Source organism: Xenopus laevis, chromosome 7S, assembly GCF_017654675.1.
Source record: "Xenopus laevis strain J_2021 chromosome 7S, Xenopus_laevis_v10.1, whole genome shotgun sequence".
NCBI classification, from domain to species: Eukaryota; Metazoa; Chordata; class Amphibia; order Anura; family Pipidae; genus Xenopus; species Xenopus laevis.
The window spans coordinates 81,604,919-81,625,773 of NC_054384.1; the positions used below are offsets into that span (position 1 = coordinate 81,604,919).

At 40.2% G+C, this 20,855-nt stretch overlaps 1 protein-coding gene across 1 annotated transcript in view; it reads right to left on the reverse strand.

Moving 5' to 3' along the window:
• The window catches only part of ssu72.S (SSU72 homolog, RNA polymerase II CTD phosphatase S homeolog), a gene marked incomplete at its 5' end in the record, with an annotated part of 40,953 nt that extends 20,689 nt beyond the window's left edge, over window positions 1-20,264 (reverse strand). The window contains 2 exon segments of the mRNA NM_001096103.1: window positions 4,987-5,130; window positions 20,090-20,264. Coding sequence (NP_001089572.1) covers window positions 4,987-5,130; window positions 20,090-20,169 — 224 coding nt within the window.
• Window positions 20,265-20,855: the final 591 nt, after the last annotated feature.

Here is a 20,855-nt window from a genome sequence, read left to right on the forward strand (position 1 = left end):
CCAAGTTCGTAGCTGGGTGGGAAGCCCTGTGTCCCCCTTATATAGAGAAACAGATTTAACGGTGAGTAACAAAAATCCTGTTTTCTTTGTCGTCTCAGAGGGACACAGGGAACTTACCAAAGCAGTCCCAAAACAGCAGGGTGGGTATGAGCTGCACCGGTGCTATCACCAATTTAGATTATTTTAGTACAGACTGTAACATCTTACGTCCTGCGATGATCTTCCCTTTGCAGAATAGATTGTCTCTTTCATCCAGCGAGAGATTGAAGTCGTTGAGGCTGCCTGGCCTTTTCGAGGTCCAGTTGGCAGAACAAAGTGACTGTGAAGTTCGGAATGACTTGGAATGCTCTATGTACCATCTAAGCGCCACAACAACATTCATATTGTGTAGCCCGCTCTCCTTAGTATTTTTAGGCTCCAGGCAAAGCGAAGGAACTATGATCTCCTGATTTACATGAGAGCTTTGGCAGAAAGTTTGGTAGTGTGTGCAGTACGGCCTTGTCCCTATGGAAAACAAAGTATGGTGGCTCACAAGACAAGGCACTAAGTTCAGAGACTCTTCTGGTGGAAGAAACTGCCACGAGGAACACAAACTTCCAAGTTAACCATTTATCTCAAATCAAACTCAAGGGCTCAAATGGAGGGTCAAATAGAGCTTCCAACTCTAGGTTAAGATCCCATCCAGCCGGTATGGAGGGACTATGTGAGACACTCCCTATAGAAGTGTGCATATAGCATCCTCATTTGCCAACTGAAATTAAAACAAGATCGACAGGGCAGAAACTTGAACCTTGAGGGACCTAAGTTCAAGTCCCAGTTGTAGGCCTCGCTGCAGGAATGACAGAATCAGAGGAATGTCCAATTCAGTGAACGGAAAATCTGCTCCTGCATCACCTTGTGCACTGTTGTCCTCTGGCTGGACAGCAGAGACTGAACCTGCTCCCTGATCCCTGACTGTTTGTCCTGAGAGAGAGACACAATTTGTGTGATTGTATTGAATTCCAGCCCTAGGAACATCATTTGATGGTTCGGGATCAGGTTGGATTTCGACCAATTGATGGTACATCCGAAATTCTGGAGAAGGACTGCATTGTCCAGGTTTTTTTTGGCCTTTTCCTGAGATCCATCCTTCAGACGTAGGTCGTCCAAATAGGGTGTCACGGATATCCCTTGAAGCCTAAAGCTGGCCATAGACGCAAAGATCCGATCGTACGAATCAACGTACGATCGGACTTTCCCATCTCCCGACCCTCCACTAACCATTCAGATCAAAGTCTTTACCATTCTGATCAAATAAGAACAGATCACCCAATGTTCTGCCCCTGACAGCAATCGTACGATACTTATGTCTGACAACACTAGTGACAGTCTCCCACTGAAAATCGTACGATCGGCAATACACGCAGAGATATTATCGGCAGGCGACAGAAATTTTCTAAGCTGTCCGATCGACCGATCTCCGACGGACGAAAAATGTCGGGACTCTCCACACATGGTTCGAAAATCGTACAAATCCACGATTCGTACGATCGGATCTTTGCGTCTATGGCCAGCTTTAAGGTCGCTGCTGTTACCGCCATAAGTTTGGTAAATACCCTGGGGGCTGAGGAAAGGCAGAACGGTAGTGCCACAAATCGAAAGTGCTTGTTCATGAAGGCAAACCGAAGGTAGCGGTGATGAGGGGGCCATATTGGTACATGGAGATAAGCGTCCTTGCTATCCAGGGACATCATCAGCTGACCCTGTTCTATACCTCGTATCACGGACCGCAGGGTTTCCAATTTGAACCGCACTGGTCGGATAAATTTGTTCAGGCCCTTGAGGTTGAGAACTGGTCTGACCGTGCCATCTCTCTTTAGGACTGTAAACAGATTCAAGTAGAAGCCGGAGAAAGTGGTACTGGTTTTCTCCATACTTTCTATGCAATCTAGAAAGGATTTTGCCACAAATTTTTTTTTACCCTGTCTGTTATTTGCAGCAGCTCGGTTTCTGGTCTGTGGGAGGAAGGTACTCTTCCCCCCCAGTTGCCTGGGAGATAATCTTTTCAAGTTAGTCTACGAATAACCTTTGAACCTTGAATGGTAGACCGGTTAGGGCTTTCTTAGAGCCAAGGTCTGCCGACCAATTTTTCAACCAGAGCGTTCTGTGAGCAGCCATGGACAGTGCCAAAGTGTGGGCTGCTAGCTGGGAAGTCTCTAATGTAGCATAACAAAGATAACTTGATGCCTCCACGATTGCTTGTGCGGAAGAGATGAGATCCGCCCACGGAACACCCTCTTATATATCCCTACAAAGTGTTTCAGACCATGCTTGTATGGCCCTTGAGACCCATGCTGAAGCCAGGCAGGGGCGTAGTGAAGATCCCGCAGAGCAGTAAATTGCCCTCTAAAATCCCTCCATCCTTCCGTCTGAGGGGTCCTTGAACGCTGCTGCACCAGTGACCAGCAGGGCTGTAGATTTAGACAGACGAGACACTGGTGCGTCTACTACTGGAGGGTTTGATCATTTGTCAACCTGTTACTTTGGAAATGGATAAGCCTTAGTGAATTTCTTTGCAGCCTGGAACTTATGTTTTGGTGAATCCCATTCATCTTGAATAATACCAAGAAGTTGTTTATTGTCTGGGAAGCAAACTGTAGATTTTTGCTGTCTTTTGAAGAGACAGATGCTTCCCCCTGCTTTTTAGGCTTCTGTGAGATATTTAGCATCTCAAGTACACCTTTGATGATGTTATCCACATTGTGGAGGCTCTCTCGATCTCTACTCTCACCTGTTCATCTTTTTCAGACGAAGCGCCAGATGAAGGAAGTTCCCCTTCTGAATGTGAACAGAGTTGTTCAGGGGCCAACTCCTTGGATTGTGTGTGGTCGGCAGCATCCCCTTTACTGTCAAGACGTTTTCTATTACTGCTTGACTTGTGGTGAAATTTAGCTAAAGCTTAACCCAGGTTATCTGCAATGGCAGGAAGCCCCTGTAGAGAAGCCAGGGATTGGAAGAGCTGAACTGCCCATAGGGGTGGTGGTGGCTCTAAAGATGCCCCTGCTGTCTGGTCTTGCGGAGCAATGTCTGACTGCCCTTTGAAGCATGGGTTGCCACTTGTCCCATTGAGCACGAGCTGCAAAGCAGTTCACCTTGTGTCGCCTGAAACTTTTGTTGCCATTTTGTGCAGGCAAGTTACCTGACCTTGGCTGTGGTGGGAGCTCTCGTCTCTGCCCTGGTGAATTGCCCCCCTAGCCTACCTTCTGCCATGAGAGAAGTGTAAAGGATTGGCCTGGACCTGTGCGCCTGCTTTAACCACAGAGGATTTGTGGCCTGCTGCCTTCTGTGTCCCTCAATGCTGCTCAAAATGGCCACTGGAACGCAATGCGTTCCACTTGGCACATCTGCAGAAGTGTGCCGCCAACGTCTGGATGGTCGGTGTAGCCAAAGGCTAGAGAATGACCCGGCGGGGCTCGCCTTGTAGGGGGTTAACCATATTAAAGACAGGTATTCCTGCTTTAGGTATCGCCACTGGTGTCCGCCTGTAGCTGACCGTAGATTCAATCTATCCATCCTCCCGGTAGCAGGACACTTGAAAAACTAAATCAATAAGAGTTACAGTGTGTGGGGTTAAGCCTGACCTGGTATGCCCACTTTAATTAAAAACCAAGTTTCCTGCCTCCTGGAGGATTGATCTTAACCCCATCATTCCCTGTGTCCCCTGAGACAACAAAGAAATTACAGATATTGTACTACTACTACTGCATTCCCTAGCAAAAAAAAAAAAAACTTAAAAAGGTGCAGATTAAAAATGTAAGTTCAGATTTTAATAAATAAAAACTCACTCACGTTCTATTCATTCCTATGGGATTTTTGGAAGTGCATCTATCAAATGGTGAGTTCTAATTTTAACCCATTGATAAATATCCTTCTAAGAATGACCCCAAGTTTACATCTGGACCAGCATCCTTTTAGAAGGCCTTATTTTTAGGCACAGATAATAGACCAAAAGGTCGATCACATCAATAAATATTTATTATTTTACTTTTTACAAATTCCGTCAGTTTTGGATTTTTGCGGTTGCGTTTCACAGTGTTCAGGGCACCAGGAAATCTTTACGTTTGGTCAGTGCCTTCCCCATTATGAGATATATAGATATGCATGCAAACATGCACAATGAAGGTGGTCCGCACACTAAATATCCATTTTTCATTTTTGCCATAAGTTACACGTTTCGGCTCCTGCTTGGGCCTTTAAAATATGAATATTTGGAGTGGGGACCACCATCATTGTATGTATTAAATCTTTTTTTTTTATATAGATATATAGAGAAAATGGTAAAAAAGTCCAGGTGCTGCAGCAAAAAATAATAGCATAAAGAACACGGTGCACTCATGGGACTACATATATGCTCAAAACTTTAATAGTGTAAGTCAACGTTTCGGTCCTGCACAGAGTACCTTTGATGCGTTGATAAAGGTCCTCTGTGCAGGACTGAAACGTCGACTTACACCATTAAAATTTTGCACATAAGTTAAGTCGCATGAGTGCTCTGTATAAATATAATAAATGGAGGAATGTCGTCCAACAAACCAGCCCCCCACCCCAAAAAAAGAAAAAAAAATGGATCAACTCATGTGACAGCTAGTCAATCCTTTTGGGTCCCAAAATTATCACATACCTTTTACAGGGAAGACCCTTGCTTATAAATGTATATGTAAAATAAAAAAAGTTGCACGGTGGCTCTAGGGAATATAAAAGCATTAAAAAATGTTTTAAATATTTTCAGCTAAAAATAAGCATTTTAAAAATACTGTTGGCATAATACAGCTCCACCTTTTGCAAATGCATTATATGACAATGACACCTGGTCACAGGACAATGCCCACAAAAGGAACCAACACTGCCTAATAGAAAACAGTTAACATTTGAGCTGCAAACTAGAATGTTACACCTTTTAAAGTTGAAACCTTTTTGATTTTAATAAAATGCATTCCACTGGGATACAGTTCTTTGTCTTTCTTAAGTAGATCGCTGTACATCTGTTCATATGTAGTTTTGAAATCATAAACATTTGGTTTGTCTGGAGCTGGTCCTGGAAGTTTCACATGAGTTCCTGTTCCAAATGATCGAACATTGATTGATCGTTTACTGGAAAACAAAGAAAAACAAAAGAATTTATTTTCTGCATGGAGAGTACACTGTACAATATGCATTTAACACATAAAAGTAGACATTAAAAAAAATTATATAAAAAATAGACATTGTTCTGATCCTTTATTTATAGCATAGACTTATTCTGCAGTCCTTTACAGAAATTATACATTATTCACATCTGTCCAAGCCCTAGTCGGGCTTACAGTCTAAGGTTCTTAATACAAATACACTATTGGCAATTTTATCAGAAGTCAAACCTTCCTGAATGAATAGTTAAGGTACAGCCATTGTACTTTATATTACTATGTAAACCCCATGATTCAATGATTTGTAGAACCACCTTTGTTAGCAACAACTTTAAGTATAATCCTTATCTGTATGGGTTTCAGGCTGTACCTAGAGATTCAAAAGCTTCTCCCTACTTCCTGATAGAGATAGATAGATAGTGAATAAAGTACCCCCTTTTGTAAAATATAGGGATATTATAAGTTACCGAGGAGTTTCATGACCATATAAAAACACGAGGCCGAAGGCCGAGTTTTTATACAGGTCATGGAACTCCGAGGTAACTTCTAATATCCTCATATTTTACAACTGGGGGTACTTTATTTATTATAATACACAAATTTCAATGAGTCATGTGACAGAAATGACATCAGAACTCACCGTTTATAACTGATGACATCAGAACTCACCGTTTATAAGGATATAATTTACAGGATATTCATGGCTTTTGTGTATTATATAGATATATGTGCCATACAAATTCAGTAGTTCATTATATCCAGAGCAATGTATGCACCAATAAAAAAAAAAAAAAAAAAAAAAGAATTCTGTGAGTGCTTAAAGTTTCTACTAATTTGGAATTTCAAGAAGTAATTTTATTTCCAGTACAGCTGTAGTTACTACAATGAAAACAAAATTCACTTTCAGAGTAAAACAGGAAGTATATATACTAACCAAACCAAGAAAATGCCAACTAAGCAATGGACCTTAAATGCCATCATAGTTCAAATTTAAATGGTAACATAGTAAGTTAGGTTGAAAATATAAAAAAAAAAAAAAAAAAAAAAGACGTCCAAGTTCAACCTTTTAAGTCTATATAATCTTCTAGTTGATCCAGAGGAAGGCTAAAAGCCCTTCTTAAGCCTTTACAATTTGCCCAACTCCAAGATGGCAATCTGACCAGTCTCTGAATAAACTTGTACTTTGATCGATCTTCCATAACTTGGTAAAAAGCCATCCGACCTCTTCTTAAAGCTAATTAATGTAAAAGACAGAACGACGGATTAAGGGAAAGAATTCCACATCTTTACAGCTCTCACTGTGCAAAAAAAAAAAAAAATATTCCAAAAAAAGGAAGCGCCTTTTTTTTTTCAAAATTGGTGCCTCGTGTCATTTGGAAGTACATACTAGTAAATAAAGCATTAGAGAAATTATATAATCCCTTTATATATTTATCACCACTTAATCTGCAAACATTGATACACTACTTACTATACCCTCCCCATAGTCATTAATGAACAAGTTAAAAAAAAGAGTGGACCCAATACAGAGCCCCGATGGACCCCAAGAAGAACCTTTGCCAAGTACAGAATTTACCATTAACAAGCACCCCTGTACCGAATCCTGTAGTCAGTTTACTAGCCATGTGCAAAAGTCTTCAATAAACCCAGCAGTCTTTAGTTTAGAAAGCAGCAGTTTGTGGGGCAATAAGAGATAGAGGCCAATCTAAAACCAAAGCTCTCTTAATACCAGAGGTTGTAGTCCACCTGGCCTTGGCGCATTGCTCCCATTCATTTTTAGTAAAGCTTTAAGAACTATAACCTGAGTCAGCCCCAGACTTGATTGAGCTAAACCAACAGTGCAGCTATGAGGTGGGTCTGGGAACTATGACTATGATTGAACTGATTTAGCACATTTGCCTTTACAGTATCTGTTACAACCATATTGGTACCATTATTTAAAAGGTACCAAACTCTCAACCAGCATCTTTTCACTATTGATATACTTAGAAAATGAGGAGTGCATTGCAGCAGTAGCCAAGTCTAACCCCAAAAAGTCTTTGCCTTCCGGATTGCCGTTTTACAACATTTATTATAGTGTTTATATTCTTTAAATGCAGCTTCTGTCCCCACAGACTTGAAGTTTTTTAATGCCTCTTCTTTCCTGTTAACTTCTGTATTAAACCACATAAGAGTAGTGATGTGCGGGTCGAGAAAAACTCTACCTACAGCCGACATAGCTCCCTCCCAACCCATGCTCGCCTGCATCCAGCTTCTCCCCTCCTTTTATAGAACCACCCAGACTGATGACATCACAAAAGGGGCAGGCTCGAGTCTATAGAACGGGAAGTCAGCAGTGTAAGGTCATGGGCTGGGAGAGGAGGCGGAAGAGCTCAATCCGCCAGTGACCTGCACCAACCCCAAAAAAGGTGTGAAGTCAGAAAAAAAAATCAGAGCAATTATACATTAGGTTCAGATCTTCGTATGTATAAACTTAAGTCCCATTTATTCTGTGAAAGTGAAGTTTTGTTTTCATTTTAGTAATAACTGGAAATTAGAGTGCTTCTTGAAATTCCAATTAACTCTTAACAGACAAATCTTCCTGCATGGAAAGCATGAAAGAATGCGCAATCCATGACTTCCAGTTGGATGATAGTAGGTACTGGAAGAGCCCTTGTCAGTTACTGCAATTTCTTTACATACTAACCAAACTGGGGATTCCCTGCTTCAGAGGAAAATTCCCTGAAGCTTACAATATTTCAAGTTTGAGTTTTTCAGCATCCAAAATGTGCAGAAAAAGTCTACCTCCGCTTATACTCGGGTCAGCGGTACCCGACCCGAGTAGCTGAGATTGCAGTCACTTTTAATGATTCCTATACCAACAGTTCACTTGGGGAGAGACTGCAATATCCCACAATGCCCTCTGTTGGTTATATGAAAGAATAACAGTGCGCCCTCTGTTGGTTATATGAAAGATTAACAGTGACTGCAATATCACACAGCGCCATCTGTTGGTTGTATGAAAGAATAACAGGGACTGCAATATCACACAGCGCCATCTGTTGGTTGTATGAAAGAATAACAGGGACTGCAATATCACACAGCGCCATCTGTTGGTTATATGAAAGAATAACAGTGACTGCAATATCACACAGCGCCCTCTGTTGGTTATATGAAAGAATAACAGTGACTGCAATATCACACAGTGCCCTCTTTTGGTTATATGAAAGATTAACAGTGACTGCAATATCACACAGCGCCCTCTGTTGGTTATATGAAAGATTAACAGTGACTGCAATATCACACAGCGCCCTCTGTTTGTCATATGAAAGAATAACAGTGACTGCAATATCACACAGCGCCCTCTGTTGGTTATATGAAAGAATAACAGTGACTGCAATATCACACAGTAGTGGGACAGTGGGACAATGCACACAGTAATCCGTTTGGCAATTCTCTGTCACCATCAACTTTGCAAAGAAGTCCGGTTGATCGCTGGGGGGGTCGCTTTGGCAGAATGTGCGCTGCTGGGAGACAGGGCTGTAGTTGTGTCTAGGCTTATACTAGAGTCAATAAGTTTTCCCAGTTTTCGTAGGTAAAATTAGGTACCTCGGCTTATACTCGGGTCGGCTTATACTCGAGTATATACGGTAGCTTAAATATCTTAGTTCAACTTAACATAAAATTGTAGTATAATGCATATTTTCAAGTGCAACTTGCCTACCTTTTTATTTCTGAATTATTTACATGTTTTTGCTCTGCAGCTGCTAGGCTTGAAATTTAGCTGCTGTCTATTTGCTAGATTTATGTACCATACCAACCAGGCAGTAGCTGGGAAGTCAGAATAGAACACGAATAGGATAAAGAAATGGGACACGATAAAAAAATAAATAAAAAGCAGGACAGGGACACCAGCCAATCACCAGCCAATCAAGAACAATTTTCAATTCAATCTGTATAGGGATGCACCGAATCCAGGATTTGGTTCGGGTTTCGGGCAGAAGTAAAGGGCTCCACCCCGAACCTGCCTGTGACCCACAGATGGTGTGTGGGGATCAGCCTGAACCTGCCCAACCCTGCAGGTATCTGGCCGGCCCAACACATCACTAATAAGTAAATAAACTCTCAAAGGAGAACTAAACCCTAAAATGAATATGGATAAAAATGCTATATTTTATATGCTGAACTTCTTGCCCCAGCCTAAAGTTTTAGCTTCTCAATAGCAACAATGATCCTGCCTTTTTCAGCAGGATTCGGGTGAATCCTTCTGCCCGGCCAAACTGAAATCCTAATTTGCATATGCAAATTAGGGGCAGGGAGGGAAATTGCGTGACTTTTTGTCACAAAACAAGGAAGTAAAAAATATTTTCTCTTCCCCCCCCGATTTGCATATGCAAATTAGGATTCGGAAATCGACCTAATCTTTCGCGAAGGATTCGAAGGTTTGGCCGAATCCAAAGTAGTGGCTTTGGTGCATCCCTAATTCTGTACACAGTAAAAATATAAATGCTAATTAAAATCCATTAAAATGATGATATTGAAAAGTGTATAAATCTCCATATGCTGACCCCCTTCTAGTGGTTCTTGGTCTACAGCAGGTATTTCATAGCCATGACAAAACATGGGATACAAATAGTATATCATTGTGCTTAAAGGAGCTTCTCGACAGCTGCTTAGAGCCCACTGAGCATGTGAGTGTAACAGACACTTTCCAAGATAGTGACCCTCTGTGACAAGTGTCAAGTCCTGGATCATTGTTGCTATTGAGAAGGTAAAACTTTAGGCTGGGGCAAGAAGTTCAGCATATAAAATATAGCATTTTTATCCATATTCATTTTAGGGTTTAGTTCTCCTTTGAGATTTTATTTACTTATTAGTGATGTGTTGGGCCGGCCAGATACCAGCAGGGTTTGGCAGGTTCAGGCTGACCCCCACACACCATCTGTGGGTCACATACAGGTTTGGGGTGGAGCCCTTTACTTCAGTTCCTCATTAGCATAGATGTACCTGTTACATGACAAAACAGAACATAAAATATAAATGCAGGGAGTGGACTGGGTAATAGGAAAGTTGCTTCTATAACTACATATAGTAGATGATTTATCAGATCGTGGGTATTCTCAAGAAGCAAGCTTTTATGTTACTAAGGGATCCTCGATTACCTTGGTTAAATCAAGCCCCTTTTAATTTACAGCCAAAAAAAGATAGCACAGCTAGCGATTGATAGATTGCTAAGAAGTTTATCTACTAACAACAGAACTTCTATTTTTTCCCACAAATCTCGAAAAGATTTCCAATATTTTTTTAAAACTCTTAAAAATTGATATTTATTAAAAGGGTTGTTCACCTTCAAACACTTTTCAGTTCAGTTGGTTTCAAATTATTCACCAATCACTTTCTATTTGTGATCATTTTTTCTAATATTGAAGTGTAAAGTTTCATTTTTCAGCTTCTAAAGCAGCACTGGGAGAGGAGGGGGGGTCGCAGACTCTAATTGTTCTAAATTGATACATTTGTTATCTTTGTCCCTGCTGAGCTGAATCCCTGAGTTTCATTAAAGGCAGCTGTTAGAATTGATCTGCTAGGAAAGGGAGCCCCCATATAAGATATATTGGATCATTCTTCCGACACCCAACTGCTGCATGAAGACAGAATTAACAGATGCTGAGAGAGAAATAGTGAATATAAACTTGATTATTTCAGAAACAACGCAGAATATTTAATTGATTGTATTTAGAAAAGTTTCTTACTTCGGTACGAGGAAGCTTATATTAAATTTTCATTTTTGCGACAGTTCCCCTATAAACTGATATTTTGGCAAACCAGTAAAAAAAAAAGATGCAAAGTAATTTAATAGAGTCTTTGTTTACGGTGAAAATTATGAAAACAACAACAACTGAAAAAAGCATTTGGAAGGTTAACAACCCCTTTAAGAGTAAAAACCACAAAAAACTATTACAAAAATTTGCCAGGTAAAAGTTGTTGAGATCCTATAGAAGTTAATGGGAGCTGCGCTGATCTTATGGGACCACTTTTTATCGATTCAGACTTTTTCAGGTTTTCTTAATTGTCTGGGAAATTTTTTGTGATTTTAGAGGTATTTTTTAGTGCATTGTTCAGCATTATTTAAAGTGGACCTGTTATCTAGACATAAAAAGCTGTATAATAAAAGTCCTTTTCAAATTAAACATTAAATTCAAATTCTTTTTTTTTATTTAAGCATTCATAACTGTTGTAAACTCATTTAAAAATCTCAGCTGCCAATCTGCCCCTCCTCTATGCCTTAAGGAGAGATCCGCTCGTTTGGTGATGTCGCCAAACGAGCGGATCTCTTGAGGTGGGCAATATCAAGCTGATCCGATCATGGGCCCTAGGGCCCATAGATCGGATCCTAATGGTGGCTTTACGGGCGGTCGGATCCCGGGACCACGTCAACAAACAGATGCAGCCGCAATCCGACGGGATTTTTAGTCCTATCCGATCGAGATCTGGCCAAATCTCGATCGGGGAAGCCCATCGGGGGGCCCCATACACGGGCCAATAAGCTGCCGACTCGGTCTGTCGGCAGCTTTTATCGGCCCGTGTATGGCCACCTTTAGGCATAGAGGTGGGGCAGACAATTACTTTCACTTTCCATTCAGCACTTCCTAGATGTCACTGCTCTCCACACATTCCCACAGTTCTCTTCAACGTTTAATTGTGCAGCCAGGGCATGGGGATGGACATCAGATCCCCCATTCTGGTGCACAAACAAGATTCTGAGATGATGCATGGCTTGCCTTAAAGGGAATCTGTAGTCATTTTAAACTTTTTTTTTTTTTTTGCATTTTTATACAAAACACACATCCATAAGCACTGTCTGGCAAATAAAATGTTAATCCACAAATCCATGCATAAGTTATTTTAGTTTGTATTTTGTCATGGGGGCTTCCATTTCTGCTCATTACACATTCATCCTGTGCTGCTCTAACAGCAGGCACAGCATTACCTGTGTGCTTGGAGGCAGCCACTCTGTAATGAAAAGCCAGGTCCCTGCACTACGACATGAGAATCTAGCTGTACCCTCCCCCTCCCCTCTCTGCCCATGCGTGTGATGTTTGGAGGAGAGACGTCACATGGTTTGCATGGAAGCAATTACTTTCACTTTCCTACGTCCTGCTCTACAGCTGCACTAGCAGCCCCTCCTCCCACAGACACTATCAAAGCTCCTGCCATTCTGTAAGTTTGATCTTTGCTTTCCTTTGGAGGGGGGAGCTTTCTCTCCTTGCTGCCTTCCTAGTTTGTTTTACTGGTTACTAGATGAGGTAAAGGAGCTGTGAGTTCCCTCTGCTATCCACCTCACACACACTGCGCTCCTTTCCTGCCTGCAATTTCTTTTTTCATTAACTACTTACTGCCTCCTTTCTCCTGAGCTATTTTAACCCTTCCTAGACTTCCTCCTAAGTTTTCCTGGTTTTCAAGTATGTCCTCCTTATTTTATCCTTTTTTCTATTCCCTGTCATCAGTCCTGGGAATGTACTCCTGTGTTTCATTTTTGTGTAAACAAATATAAATAATCTATACAAGATATTTTTTCCAGTGCCGAAAATGGAAGTGTGTGTGTGTGTGTGTGTGTGTGTGTGTGTATATATATATATATATTAATTTATTTATTTATTTTTGAAACGTAAGTGGGGGCAGTGATCAAAGGACTATATTATTATTATTTATATGTTTGTATGCAGGATTTCAGTCTAGCCCCATAGCAAATTTTAAAATTAGATATGAAAAAATCCATTTCTTGTTTTGAAAAACGGATTTCAACGCAGGATTCTGCTGTAGTAGCACTATTAACTGATACATTTTGTAAAAAACGTGTTTTTCCACGACAGTATCCCTTTAATAACAGTGTCCACAAAATGGCTCCTGCCTGCTTGATACAATTATGAGGTTCCAGATCGAATGGAAAAAAAAATAAAATACTTTATATAGTGTAATTAAAGTTTAGTTTTCTTGACTAATGTGATAAAATAGGATTTGAAATTTTTTTTTGAGTGACAGGTCCCCTTTAAAATTTGTACTTTTTAAAATTCAGATTTTTTAATAAATTTCAAGACATTTGTGGTTTTAGAGAAAGTGTTTAGTTGTGGTTTCAAAATCCTCTAAAACGAGGCCTCCATGGGTTAACCAAGAGTTAACCTGCAAAATGCTTACACAGAGTGTTTCAGAGAAATTGAAATAACTATGTTCTCAACTCTTTCTTGGACAGTAGATAAATTACCAGTGCAAAGATAATTCCACCTTGAATAATAGATTTCTGGGTGTTTAAACATGGATCATTATCTCCAGTTAAAATAAGCCATTTTTAAGTATACTGTATTATAACAATGCATTTGTTTTAAATAAAATAAAAATAACAGGCAGAATGTACAATCACCATTTTCTATAACTATAGGAGGCATTAGCAATTGTGTCACTGCACAGTGGCATAACTATAGAAGAAGCAGACCCGCAGTCGCAAAAGGGCCTGGGGAACAGGGGGGCCCAGACTATAGCTAAACATAGAAAAGGTGTCAAATGTAAAGTTGTATTTATATTGCACAGTTGCCCAATGGCTAGCCAGCAGTTTATATATGTTATGAGTTTCTGAATCAAATACACAGTACCATTAAAGGAATTGTTCAGGGTAAAAATAAAAACTGGGTAAATAGATAGTGAATCAATGAAAACCTCATTAAAATTATAGGATACAGACATAATACAGAGAAAAAAAAAATCACTTGTTATTAGTGCAGCCACTAGCAAATAAAACTGTATATGAGAGACCAGATGCACTTAAGAACAAAGTCACATTAGCCACATTCCCATTTACATTCAGGAAGTTCTACAAACGAAGATATAATTAATCGTTATTGGAAGCAAAACCAGCCTATTGAGTTAATGTTTACATGATTTTCAAGCTATGAAGATCCAAATTACGGAAGGATTGGTTATCCAGAAATACCCAGGTTCTGAGCATCCTGGATAACAGGTACCAAACCTGGATTTACAACTGCCATCAGGGACACAGAGGAATCTGCACCAATGAATGCTGAAAAATGCAATGATGCCTATTAAAATGACTGCAGAATTAGAACTCTCAGGCCACCCCCACTTAAAGGGGTTGTTCTCCTTTAAATTATCTTTTAGTTTGATGTAAAGAGCAATATTCTGTTTGCAATAGGTTTTCATATTCTATTATTTTTAAGGTTTTTGAGTTATTTATCTTTTGATTCAGCAGCTCTCAAGCTTGAAGTTACAGCAATCTGGTTGCTAGGGTCTAAATTACCCTAGCAACTCTGCACTGATGTGAATAAGAAACCGGAATATGACTAGGATACGGCCTGTATAGAAAAATGAGTAATAAAAATTAACAACACCACCACCACATTGGTAGCCTTACAGAGCATTTGTTTTTAGATGGGGTCAGTGAATTTGAAAACTATAAAAAAAATAAAAATAAAGAACCATTGAAAAGTTGCTTAGAATTGTCCATTCTACAACATACTAAAAATTAACTCAAAGGTGAACCTTTAAAGCCTGCAGGCTGCTACTCTCTTTCCTATATACCTTACTTATAAGCTACAGGACATATCACCATATTAACAAAACAACATTTTAAGGGTAGATTCTATCTGCTCCAAGGAATGAAACTTGCCACGCCTCTTCAAAAACAAAACTGGTTTCTCAACTTAAGGCTAAGGCCACACTAGGCGATAGCGCCGCGATTTGACTCGCGGCGACTTTTCGCCGCGACTTTTTAAAACTTTTAAGCCGCAATCGCTGGGGAAACTTTTGCGCTGGTGTCTATGGGGAATCGCGAAAAATCGCCCGCGTAAAAACACACGCGGCGATCTTTTCTCTACTGTCGCTCGAAATTGCCTCGCTAGGCGATTTCGAGCGACAATAGAAAAAAGATCGCCGCGTGTGTTTTTACGCTGGCGATTTTTCGCGATTCCCCATAGACGCCAGCGCAAAAGTTTCCCCAGCGATTGCGGCTTAAAAGTCGCGGCGAAAAGTCGCCGCGAGTCAAATCGCGGCGCTATCGCCTAGTGTGGCCTTAGCCTAAACAGCTTTAGTACTTGGTTAACTCACGGAAACTAAGAATTATACACGACTTACACAACTCCAAAGGCATTTTCAAAAACGGCATATATAATAAATTCCATGTACTTCCTGTTCAGTTATATTACACTATTAAGGAACTTTATAAACAACTTGTTCCAATGTATTGGAGAACAAATCTGCCCTCCAGATGATCAGCACTACCATAGATAAGATGATAATCTGAAACTAGACAGTCACACGATGACTTGGCTGGCAATACAGGTATGGGATCAGTTATCCGGAAACCAGTTATCTAGAAAGTTCTGAATTACGGAACGGCAGTCTCCCATAGACTTCATTATAATCAAATAATCCAAATGTTTATTTCCATTTTCTCTGTAACAATAAAACAGTAGCTTGTACTTGATCCCAACTAAGATATAATTAATCCTTATTGGAAGCAAAACCAGCCTATTGGGTTTATTTAATGTTTAAATGTTTTTATAGTAGACAAGGTTTGAAGATCCAAATTACAGAAAGATCCATTATCCACAAAACCACAGGTCCCAAGTATTCTGGATAACAGGTCCCATACATGATATATACTTGTATCAACTCACAGGCGACTTTCAACGTGATAGTCCATTCTGTCGCTCTGAGACTAATCGCAGGCGTCGTGTCGGAAGCGCAGAATCGAAGGTAAATAATAGGAATGTCGTATGTTGTTGTTGCGTGCAACAGACACGACTGTTGGATGAAGACGCAACATGCAGTGTTCACTTGAGACAGTGGTGTCGGATGCACGCAGTGACAACATCTGACATTCCTATTATTTACTTAAGATTCGGTGCATCCGACACAACGCCTGCGATTAGTCTCAGTACGTCGGAACAGACGGTATCGCAGTGAAAGTTGCCCATGGAGTTCCATCCTTAGACTACTGCCACACAAGGAACAGCTGATCTGCCGACAACAAATCTCCTCTTCTTCTGGGCGACTAAACCCCCCCGAACTGCCTCAGCGCCGGCTAGTTCGAGCGACTTCGGAAACGAATCGCGCTGAGTGCCATCCCGCCGGCGATTTGCATTTTAGCCGGCAGGAAGGCAGGGGAGGCAGTTCGGTGTGCCCTGACCTTAAATACTAACCCACACTCACCCAACACAAATCCAGCCATGAGTTTTTGCATATGCTCACCTGACCCAACCATCTATAACAGTGATCCCCAACCAGTAGCTCGTGAGCAACATGTTGCTCCCCAACCCCTTGGATGTTGCTTTCAGTGGCCTCAAAGCAGGTGCTTATTGTTGAATTCCAGGCTTGGAGGCAAGTTTTGGTTGTATAAAAACCAGGTGTACTGCTACCAAATGGCCAATCACAGCACTTATTTGGCACCCCAAGAAAAAAATTTTCTTACAGGACATATCACCATATTAACAAAACAACATTTTAAGGGTAGATTCTATCTGCTCCAAGGAATGAAACTTGCCACGCCTCTTCAAAAACAAAACTGGTTTCTCAACTTAAGGCTAAGGCCACACTAGGCGATAGCGCCGCGATTTGACTCGCGGCGACTTTTCGCCGCGACTTTTTAAAACTTTTAAGCCGCAATCGCTGGGGAAACTTTTGTGCTGGTGTCTATGGGGAATCGCGAAAAATCGCCCGCGTAAAAACACACGCGGCGATCTTTTCTCTACTGTCGCTCGAAATTGCCTCGCTAGGCGATTTCGAGCGACAATAGAAAAAATTTTTTGTGTTGCTCTCCAACTCCTTTTACTTCTGAATGTTGCTCACCGGGTTCAAAAGGTTGGGGATCCCTGATCTATAATATCAGGGGAGTGGGCAGTGCAAGCATGGGACACGGTTACAAATAAAGGCAGGGTGTCAGCAAAGTGGTTTGAGGGGAACCAAGAAGTTGGGCTAAAGGAGACTCATGCCCAGAGGCGGTTCTAACAGATAACCCTGCAATCTTCATAGATTATCATCTGAAACTGATCAAACATTTCCATTATTGAGCTAAAACAGAAATTACGAACATTCAAATAGAAAAGAAAATAGAAGAGTCATCATACACCCCAGTTAAATTAGTTGCTATAGCAATTCCCATAGCTGGAGTAAAATATGTACAGGTATGGGATCCGTTAGTCGGAAGCCCGTTATCCAGAAAGCGGTGAATTATGGTAAGGCCGTCTCCCAGAGAGCCCATTTTATCCAAATAATCCAAAATACCTTTTAAAAAATGATTTCCTTTATCTCTGTAATAATTAAACAGTAACTTGTACTTGATCCAAACTAAGATACAATTAATCCTTATTGGAGGAAAAACAATCCGATTGGGTTTATTTCATGTTTAAATAATTTTTAAGTAGACACGGTTATGAGGATCCAAATTACAGAAAGATCTGTTTTCTGGAAATCCTGGTGGGGAAGGAGGGACTAAAACACTGATCTTACAAATTGTAACAACTTCTCCACAGCTCACAGACAGCATGCAGGAACTACATAACCCACAATGCATTGCACTATGATGTTCAGTTCCTTATTGAAATCACATGTGCAGGGAATTGTGGGGTTTTGTGGATACAGGCTAAGGACAGCTGACTGTTGATACAAAGTAACAGTAGTCAGCCAGCTCAGCAAAGTAGTCCGTAAGATCAGCAGAATAGCAAGGGAACGGTCAGAAATCATTAAAAATCATGAAAAGTCTGCATATTTTTTAATTGATGTATAATGCAAAGTTACTTGAAATTAGGTTTACTTTTTTTTTTAAAAAAAAGCTTAAGTTTTTGTGGAGTTCCCCTTTAATATCTGTTCAGAATCAAGCAAATATCAGGGTTGCGTGGAATTTCAGATCAGCTGCCAAATGAGGTTCTTGTGGCTGAACTGGCCCCTGATGCAGCCAGATCTTACCAGTGTATTGGGGATATTATCAATATATCAGAATTTTGAATTGAATTTAAAAACAAACTAAAAAGCTTTCTTAATCCCAGTAGTTTACACATTACACATGCAACTGGAATATTGTAGCAGCTGTTTAATTTCACAAACTGGCGCTTATGTTTCAGAATAGCAGTGACTGGAACACTTAAAGGGGTTGTTCACCTTCAAACAACTAGTTGTTTTCTATGATCACCAGAAATAACTTTTTCCAATTACTTTCTATTTTCTATGTGTCACCATTTTTCTAATATTGAAGTGTAAAGTGTCATTTTTCAGTCTAAAGCAGCTCAGGGAGGGGGGTCGTCGACCCACTAAAATGTTCTAAATTGATACATTTAGTTGATACATTTCTTATCTTTGTCCCTGCTGAGCAGAATCTCTGAGTTTCATTACAGGCAGCCGTTGGAATTGATACAATATTTGCTAATACTCCAGAGATGCTGCTGAGAAATTTATGAACTAACTTTATCGACTAAAGTTGCAAAATTGTAAGTTTAGAGTCTGCACCTGAAATACTGAGCTGCCAGACAAGCAACACAGACAGGAAAATTCAACTTTAAAATTAGATGTTGGAAAAACAGTAAAAAATAATTAATGAAAAGTAATTGAAAAAAGTCTATTTCTGGGGAACAATCTGAAAACAACTGAACTGAAAAAAGTGTTTTGAAGTTAAACAATCCCTTTAAAAGTTAGTCTTTCTTTATGTTTGTTAATGGGGAACTGTTGCAAAATTGAAAATTTAATATAAGCTTCAGTATACTAAAATAAGAAACTTTCTAAATACAATCAATTAAAAATTCAGCATTGTTTCTGAAATAATTAAGTTTACGTTCACTATTCCTGTCTCAACATCTGTTTTTCTCTTCATTCGCTCTTGGGTGTCAGATATTCATTAGAGCCAATATATTTTATGGGGGGGGGGGGTGCTCCCTTTCCTAGAAGATCAAAACCCAAACAAAATCTAACTAAATAACTGCCGTCTGCACAAATACTGCATGTAGAGAGACAGGGTTTCTGGTGATTTTAATAGAGTGAGCTCTAATAAATCTAGGCAGAAGGAGCCCCCCCCATAAGATATATTGGATCTAACAGCCAATGAATATCTGACACCCAACTGTTGCATGAAGAGAGAATGAAGAGAAACTGATGTTGAGAGAGGAATAGTGAAGATAAACAAACGACTATTTCCGAAACAAATACATAATTTTGAATTCATTGTATTTAGAAAGTTTCTTATTTCAGAATGATTAAGCTTATTAAATTTTCATTTTCGCCATAGTTGCCCTTTAAAATTTGCCTTACTCTGGCTCGACAGGTTAAAAATTAAAACACTGTCTGGTTATTGGGGATGGGGGGTCAATGCCTACATGAACACCACAATTGCAGTTAATTTAGATTACGCATATTCCTATTCAGGCCCTTTCCCCTCCATATTCCAGACTTTGATATACTAGCCTAACCACTGCCTTGTTGCTAGTGTAAATTAGAACCTAGCAACCAGACAACTGCTGAAATGGTAAACTGGACAGCTGCTCAACAATAAACCAAGTAATTAAATACCACAAGAATAAAAATATGAAGACCAATTGCTCTGTAGTATACAATGGGATTCTCTAGAACTTCTGTTGTCTACGGGTATCATGTTTTTAAATGGCTGCCCCCATGACTACACAGCAGCTTGTTTATATAAACTATAGTTGTGTTTCAAAAGCAAAAACATCAGTTTTACCAGGACAGAGCAACACTACATTATATTATCATTCTTTTTAAACCTTTTCATGTTTTGCTGTTACTGTTCCTTTAATAGTGAACGCAGTTTATAAAGAATCCCTGTAGACAGACTGAGAAACTGCCCAAGTCATGGAAATATCCAATTTCCGGTTGTTTTTCACATAAAGTCCCTTGCCAGATGGTGTCTTTAGGGTCCACACCGCTTTGAACATTACCTGAGAATATTATGCGCTTCCATGCTGCGATTTTGATTGCTGGAACACACCACAGCCACCCGAAGCGGAGCAGTCGGCATCCTATCGGCTTTTATGACGACTATCAACCCCCCTTGTGATGTTAGTCACGCCAAAGCGGAAACGGGACTAAAGACGAAAATCTTCGATCTCTGATAGCGATCCTTCTTCCCGTTCCCTGACTACACCGTAACTAAAATGGCGCCGGAGGAAGTAACAGGGCGGAAACAAAACGTCAGCAAAATAGCGTCCGTACGCGGTGACGTCAAACGTTCTAACTAAACGCCGCTCATGATTTGCGCAATTTTCGAAACTTTTTTTACCTGGGTGAAGAGGAATGTACAAAGGATACTTAACCTATGGGAATACGGTTGCCAGCACCTAAACCCAACACAGGGGGCGGGGCAGATAGCATTGCGGGTGGAGCAGTAATGACATAAGAGGCGGGCACAATGAAGTAGGTGGAGTTATGACCCCAGGGTGGGTTATTGCATCGATTTTAATGTTGTAAACCTGACAGAAAGTTTTGCTGTCCAGTTCAGAACCACAGTGGTGGCAACCCTATCTCTTATCTATATTCTGCCTGATGAGTAAGCCCAATCCTTTAATAATTGGTATGGGATCTATTATACAGAAATCAGTTATCCAGAAAGCTCTGAAAGATATCAATTCTAATTTAGAAAAACTATTTCTATTTTTGATTGATTTGCTTTTTTTTTGTTTCTGTAATAGGAAATTAGGCACGCAC